We start from the raw sequence: 8,470 nt of genomic DNA on the forward strand, positions 1-8,470 counted from the left end.
GGTTTTCACCGATTTTGAACAACTTTCACTGACTTTGACTTATCGGTTTTGATCGATTCTATTCCTTAACCGGTTCAAAAATTGGACCGGACTGATTCTTACCATTATGATATTTAGGATACCCGAATCAGTAATGATTTATAAAACTACATATTAAACAAATAATTTTATTTCACTTAAAAGAACAATTATTCTTTACATACAAGTCCTTTTTTTATACAAGTCTATACAAGTCATTTATATTCACGCGCGCACATTTTTTTCGTGCCATTACTGCACATTCTTTTACTTCTTCTTCTTCTTCTTCGTTATCGTCGTCACCAACACCACATCTTCCTCCCGTTCCTCTTCCTCCTTTTTTTATTAGAATTTATTCTCCTCCTTCCTTTTGCTCCTTCTCCTCTATCATTAGTTATCTCGTTGTTGAAGATAATGAATAATTTAAGTTCAGATTGTCAATTGAACCAGAACAAAATTGATTATTATTTTCTTTTTTTTATTGGAACTTATTCTCCTCCTTCCTTTTCTCATTCTCCTCTATCATCAGTTATCTCGTTGTTGAGGATAATGAATAATTCAAGTTCAGATTGTCAATTGAACCAGAACAAAACTGATTATTATTTTGAATCCAATCAAGTGGCTAAGGTGTGGTTCGATTTTAGTTAATTTTTTCGTTAGTAGTTTATGATTCTGTAGGTGAATAATGTTTCAACGTTGATGGTTTGAAATGAATGTAATGTAAAAGTTCTATATTAAAGAAAATAATTTTCTATATTTGCAGCAAATTTCAGTGTAACACAAAGATATTTGAGTGTATTGTTTAAGAATTTTCGGTGTATGTGTACTGATAAGTTCTGAATAATTCAAAATTCTTTTTCTGCCTCCTTCTCATCTTCTGCTGCTTCTTCTTCTTCTTTTTCATCATCATCATCATCATCATCATCATCATCATCATCATCTTCTTCTTCTTCTTCTTCTTCTTCTTTTATCTTCTCAAGTTTCTTCTTGTTTTACTCTTTTAACAAGAATAAAAACAAAAAAATCAAACAAAGAAGAAGAAGAAACACATAATGGTACAAAATTACTTGGAAGATGATGAACTTACATTCACTCAACTAAAATAAAGAAAGAAATAAGGAAAAAAGAAGAAGAAAAAAATACAACATTAGAGAAAATATTTTTCTGTATTTGCAGCGAATTTGGGTGTATCACGAAGATATTTGAGTGTATTATTTAAGAATTTTTGGTGTATGTGTGCTGATAAGTTCTCCATAATTTAAAACTCTTCCTCTTCCTTCTCCTCATCTTCTGCTGCTTCTTCTTTTTTCATCATCATCACCATCTTCTTCTTCTTTTTCTTATTCATCTTTTCTTTTTTATTTTACCTTCGCAAGTTTCTTCTTATTTTACTCTTTTAACAAGAATAAAAACAAAAAAAATCAAACAAAAAAGAAGAAACACATAATGCTACAAAATTACTTGGAAGATGATGAACTTATATTCATTCAACTAAAAGAAAGAAAGAAATAAGAAAAAACAGAAGAAGAAAAAAAATGCAGCATTAGAAGAAATATTTTTCTGTATTTGCAACAAATTTGGGTGTAACACGAAAATATTTGGGTGTAATACGAAGATATTCGAGTGTATTGTTTAAGAATTTTTGGTGTATGTGTGCTGATAAGTTCTGAATAATTCAAAACTCTTTCTCTTCCTCCTCCTCATCTTCTGGTGCTTCTTTTTTTTCATCTTCTTATTTCATATTCTCAGGATTCTTCTTAGAAGGAAAAAATCAAACAAAGAAGAAAAAAATACATAATGTTACAAAATCAATAGATAAAGAAGGAGAAAAAAAATACAGCAACAACAATAGTAATAAAAAAATAGCGACGAAGATAAAACACGCAAAGAAAAAAGAGGAGAAACGCAAAGAAGAAAGAAAAGAGGAAGAGGAGGAGGAGGTATAAATTTCTTTATAAAATTATCTAATTATATCTATTTTTAAATGGTATTTTTGTATAATAAATATAAAAAATAACAAAAATATTATTTATACATTAAAATTAGTCATCATGTACATATGTATTTTTATACATATACAAAAATAACGCACCTCGCTTACTTAACAAATTTTTTATGTGCAATAAAACTCCCAACACATCCACACCTTTCCCTCATCAAAAACCCAGGTCTTCAATCACATCTTTGTGCACTTTTTTCTTTGTGTGCGCGCTTCTTTCTCTATCCTGACTGTTTCTTGCAGTGTTTCATTTTCTGTGCTATGTATTTTTTTCTTTTCTTAACAGCTTTTTTCGTTTCTTACTCTGATTTAATTATCATTATCTTATTAATGCATTAATTTAATTTTCTCATAATTCTTTTTATTCTAGGGTTTTAAATTTTTATCGTGCAATTCGCAGCTTGATGCGTGAGCATCTTATATCTTTTTTTAATTGTTTTTATACTATTTTTAGTTAGATTTTAGTAATTTTTATTATATTTTAGTGCAAAATTCACCTTAAGATACTACTTTGAATTTTTATAGTGTTTTTATGGTTTTAGGTGAAATTCGGAGTAGTTTAGAGAAGTCTGGAGTAAAAAACGAAAAAAGCTGTTACTCCCCCTTGGGCGTTGAACACTCAACCTGGCGTTCAACGCCAGCAAGAGGGCTAGAGTCAGAAGTGCATACTCCCTTCTGGGCGTTCAATGCCCAATTCTAGCGTTGAACGCCAGCTTGCTGTCCGAGCCACTCACCTATTGCGCCTCCAAGTGGATTTAGCACCTCTTAGGCTTATCTTATTTTATCTTTGTAATTCTTAATTTAAAATAATATGTTTTAGGTTTGCATTTATTTAGTATTTAAGGAGGAGATCACTTATGTTTAAGATATCTTCTTCCTTCCACACTTTTTAGAACTCTGTTTTCTTTCTAAGGTTATGAGTAACTAAACCTCCTAGTTAAGGTTAGGAGCTCTATTTATTTCTATAAGTTAAGATTATTATTCTTCTATTTTAATCTATGTCAGATTCAATTCTTAGGTGTTGTTTTCGTTCTTAATCTTATGAATCTAGGTGGAACAAGAGTATGACTCTTATTCTACATGAGCTCTTGTGATTCTCGAGAGAGCTATCTCGCTTGAGGTACAGCTTAAAAACACTCCTCCTAAACTGCGAATTACTTAGATTAATTAGGATATGTGACATAAAATCCCGTTTGCTTTGGGTAATTGAGGTTTTTGTGGCGCTAAACTAGTTTTCTGAACTTCACCCTCTGATCTGAACGAATTAACCTTGTCTGTGGCGTTTTAGTAGGATTAGAGGAAGATTAAATCGCTAAGAGATTAGGGTTTAATCACTTATGGTTTACCATAGAATGAATCATCCATTGTTAAAATAGTTGGTAAGAAGTCTTAATTCAGAAAGATAAATATCTCCGAGACCTTAACTGTTTTCTCATCACTATTTTACTCCAATTCTGTTTATTTGCTTTATTTACTTGCTTTTTACTACTTATGTGTTTTACACTAACAATCATCTTTTACTGTTTACCTGACTAAGTCCAGCAAGATAACTATTGCTTGCTCAATCCAAAAATTCTCGTGGGATCAACCCTCACTCACCTGAGGTATTACTTAGACGATCCGGTGCACTTGTCGGTAAAGTTGTGCGAGTTCTAATTTCGCGCACTAAGTTTTTGGCACCGTTGCCGGGGATTGTTCGTGATTGACGACTACCAGTTGTTTTGTTGCTTAAATCAGGTATTGTTATTTGTTTTTGTTTAAGTTATTTTTCTTTTTAATCTTCGAGTTTGATCTTGTTTGCTTTCTCGAGTTTTTTATTTCTATTTTGTTTATCTTTTCTTTTTATTTTCGAATTTTCGTTATAATTTAATTTCAAATTCTAAGTTTGGTGTCCTTCGGTATTTCTTTTTTCTTTCCATAATTTTCGAATTTTATTTTAGTTGTTTTAATTTTCATTCAAATTCTAAGTTTGGTTTCTTTTAATATTTCTTTTTTTCTTTCTTTGATTTTCGAATTTTATTTTGTTTGTTCTCTTTAAATTTTGATTATTATCTCATTTATCTTTCCCTTATTTTCAAATTTCTTTGTTTTAGTTATCTTATTTTCATTTAATTTCAAATTTTAAGTTTGGTGTCCCATTAGTGATTATCTTTTTAGTTTAATTAATTTTGTTTCTAAATTTTCGAATCTAATCTTATTTATCTTTTCCTTGATTTTCGAATTTTATTTTTGTTATCTCATCTTTATCTTTCTTTTTTCAAATCATATCTAGTTTATTTTTCTTGATTTACGATCGTTATTTCATTTATCTTCTCCTTGATTTTCGAATTTTGTGTTAGTTCTTTTAATTTAATTTCAAATTTTTAAATTTGGTGTTTCTTTAGTTTTTCTTTCTCTTTCTTTTTGAATTTCAAAAATTTTTAAAACTTTTTCTTTCTAAATTTTCGAAATTTTTTAAATTAAATCTTCCAACTCTATTTTCATATTTTTAGTTAATTGTTTACTTTATCTTGTTTTATTCAATTTTTAAGTTAGTGTTTCTTTATTTTTTCTTCTTCTTTCCTTTTGAAATTCGAAAACTATAGAACCCTTCCTTTCTAATTTTCAAAAAATCTTTAGGCTAAATCTGCCATCTTTATTTTCAAATCTTTGTGTTAATTATTTACTTTATCTTACTTTATTTCTTTATTAGGATACCTCACTGGGAGTCCTCTATACTCTGACATAGAGACTCCCACCTTTTCTTTGTTTCTTGTTGCTTGTGAGCAGAAATAGGGATAAAGAACCCCTTCTTGATCCTGATCCTAAACCTGAGAAGACCTTAAGGTGGCGTTTACAACAAGCTAAAGCTTGCAAAACCGGAGAGAATCTCACGGAAACTTTTGAGAAGGAAACCGAAGAGGCCAATATGGCTGGAGGAAATCCAAATGCTGAGGAGCACGCCAAGAAGTGCTTGGCTCATACACTGCATCTACCGCTGACTTCTATGGTTGCAACATATCAGTACCTGCCATTTGTGCCAACAATTTCGAGCTCAAGCCTCAACTGGTCACTCTGGTGCAACAGAATTATCAGTTTCATAGACTCCTATAGGAGGACCCCAACAAGTTCATATATAAATTTTTGCATATTTGTGATAATGTTAAGACGAATGGGGTGAACCCTGAGGTTTACAAGCTCATGCTCTTTCCTTTTACTGTAAAGGACAAAGTTAAGCTATGGCTGGATTCTCAGCCTAAGGAGAGTGATGATTGGATTTTTGACGGTTTAGAATTTCACAAATGAATTCTCGTTGCAAGTATAGTTTCTAAACCAACAATAATCCTTTCATACAAAAGATTGTTTGTCACAAGTAACAAACCCCTATAATTAATAACCGAAGTATTCAAACCTCGGGTCGTTCTCCCTAGGAATTACAATAAAGTGTCTTGTTATTGGTTTGAGTTGTTTTGGGGTTTTGATAAGAGGCATGAAAGTAAATGGCAATGAAAATAAACTAACAACTATAAAAGGCTCTTGGCAAGGTATGAAAATTAGAAGTCCTATCCTAGTTATCCTTCTCAATTGTGATGAGAATTATTCATTGCTACCACTTAGTTAACCCTTACTAAATAAAGGAAAGTCAAGTGAATGAATTGACTTGAGCCACAAGTTCTAGCCAACTCCCAAGGAAAGACTAGCTTTAGTGCACTCCAAACCAATTATCAATCTCTCCAATTATCAATCAACAAAAGAATTAGATAACTCAAGTGTCACTAATTACTCTACCTAGGCCAATAGGAACAAAATCTACACTAAAACTAAAAGAGAGTAAACATTATTAAATGCAAGAATTAAAGGAATCTATAACTACAAAAAACAAGAGATCAACAATAGAAGAGCAAAGAAGACACATTTATTATGAATTACCTCTTATTGAATTGGAAGAATGTAGAAGGAACAATACTAGATCTACAACAAAATATAAGAACAACATAAAGGAAATTACAACAAAAGAATAGAAGAAGATGAATGTAGCAACAAAGGATTGAGATGTAGAAGTAGAAGAAAGCAAAGATTAAAACCTAGATCTAAGAACTAAACCTAATCCTAATCCTAATTCTAGAGAGAAGTGAGAGCTTCTCTCTCTAGAAACTAACTCTAACTACTAAACTAAACTAATGATTAAAAGTATGTAAAGTATGTTGATTCCCCCTTCAATCCTTGGCTTAAATAGCATCAGAAATGAGTTGGATTGGGCCCACAAGGCTTCTAAAATCGCTGGCCACATTTTGCTTTAAGTGAACCAGGTGGCAGCAACTGCGCGTGGGCGTACTATGCGCGTGCGCGCCACCATACGTGTAGCAACTATGGCAAATCTTATATCGTTTCGAAGCCCCGGATGTTAGCTTTCTAACCCAGCTAGAACCGTATCATTTGGACCTCTGTAGCTCAAGTTATGGTCGTTTAAGTGCGAAGAGGTCGGCTTGACAGCTTTTGCGTTTCCTTTATTTCTCCATGAGTTCTTCATTTCTACATGCTTTTCCTTCATTCCCTTGGTCCAATCTTTGCCTCCTAAACCTTAAGTCACTTAAAAAACATATCAAGGCATCTAATAGAATCAAGGTGAATTGAATTTATTTATTTTAAGACCTTAAAAAGCATGTTTTCACTCTTAAGCACAATTAAAGGAGAAGTTACAAAACCATGCTATTTCATTGGATAAATGTGGGTAAAAGGTCATAAAATCCCTTAAATCAATACAAGATAAACCGTCAAAACGGGGTTTATCAGAGAGCCTGGACACATGGGATAAGGTGGTCACTGGATTTTTGGCCAAGTTTTTTCCATCCCAGAAGCTGAGTAAGCTTAGGGTGGAGGTCCAAACCTTCAGACAGAAAGAGGGATAGTTCCTCTATGAGACCTAGGAGAGGTACATGCAGCTGATTAGGAGATGCCCTTTCGACATGATCTCAGACTAGACCATACTAGAGATCTTTTATGATGGCCTCTCTAAAAAGGCCAAGATGTCACTAGATTCCTCTGCAGGCAGATCACTACACATGAAGAAGACGCCTGAGAAAGCACATAAGCTTATTGAGATTGTTGCCAACAACCAATACATGTACACTTCTGAGAGGAATCCTGTGAACACTGGGAGTACTGAAAAGAGAGAAGTCATGAAAGTAGACACACTGGATGCCATTTCAGCCCAGAATAAGCTTATGTCCCAGCAAATCAACATGATCTCCCAACACTTAAGTGAGATGCAAGTTTTAGCTGTTACCATTCAAGATGCATCATATGAAGGAGACACTGGTGACTTTGCTCAGACCACCATGGAGAAAGTGAATTACATGGGGAATTCTTCCAGAAATACCAATAATAATCCCTATGCAAACACTTTTAATCATGGATGGAGGAATCACCCTAACTTTAGGTGGAGAGATCAGTAGAGGCCTCAACAAGGCCTCAACAATAATCAGGGTGGAACCAATAAAAAAAGTTCAATAATAGACAGTTCCAACCCCCTCAGCAGCAGATAGAGACGCCCTAGCAAAGCTTGTCTGACTTAGCCACAATAGTTTCTAACCTCTCCAAGACCACTCATAGCTTTATGGTAGAAACTCGGTCCTCAATTCAGAACTTGTAGATACAAGTGGGTCAGTTGAGTAGCAGGATACCTAAGAAACCTACTAACACTCTTTTTAGCAACACAAAGGTAAATCCAAGGGAAGAGTGCAAGGTCCTTACTGTGGACAGGGAGGACAAGATCAAGGAGGAGCATGCTGCTGAAGATTTAAAGGAGAACAAGGCTCAAGAAGAGACTAGGAGTACACTTGTACATGTCCCTATAGAGAAAGGAGCCTAGAGCACAACACTCTCTAAACATGAAAAAGGAGACTGAGGATGAGCAAATTGCTCAATTCTTGACAATCCTCAAGAAGTTACAAGTCAATATTTCTTTTGCTGAGGTGTTGGAGAAGAAGCCCCTCTATATGACCTATTTGAAAAGTGTAATTTCGGAGAAGAAGGCCCTGAGGGGGAAATGAAACTATGGTGCTGACCAAGGAGTGCATTGCATTAGTGCAAAAGAAGCTACCTCTGAAAATGCCAGATCCCGAAAGCTTCCTGATTCCCTGCACTATAGGGACCATTACATTTGAGAAGGCACTATGCAACCTTGGGTCAAGCATAAATCTGATGCCCCTCTCTGTGATGAAAAAGTTGGGAATCCAAGAGGTGCAACCCACAAGGATTTTACTGGAAATGGCAGACAAGTCCCTGAAGCGGGCATATGGAATGGTGGAGAACGCCCTTATAAAGGTTGAAGACCTTTACGTCCTTGCAGACTTCGTGATATTTGCCATTGGAGAGGACAAGAACGATTCCATCATCCTAGAAAGGCCCTTCCTAGCCACTGGAAAGGCCTTGATTGATGTCGAGAGAGGAGATTTAGTTCTGAGATTATAG

General features: G+C 34.1%; 1 protein-coding gene across 1 annotated transcript; it reads left to right on the forward strand.

Moving 5' to 3' along the window:
- The first annotated feature begins 8,053 nt into the window (after positions 1-8,053).
- Positions 8,054-8,470, forward strand: LOC130979635 (uncharacterized). Its single transcript, XM_057903119.1, has one exon. The coding sequence runs from the start codon at positions 8,054-8,056 to the stop codon at positions 8,468-8,470; it is 417 nt and encodes a 138-aa protein (XP_057759102.1).

The sequence above is a fragment of the Arachis stenosperma genome, chromosome 1 (assembly GCF_014773155.1).
Source record: "Arachis stenosperma cultivar V10309 chromosome 1, arast.V10309.gnm1.PFL2, whole genome shotgun sequence".
NCBI lineage: Eukaryota > Viridiplantae > Streptophyta > Magnoliopsida > Fabales > Fabaceae > Arachis > Arachis stenosperma.

Coding starts and splice junctions, on each gene's coding strand:
- LOC130979635 (XM_057903119.1), top strand. CDS start 8,054: ATGGTGCTGACCAAGGAGTGCATTGCATTAGTGCAAAAGAAGCTACCT.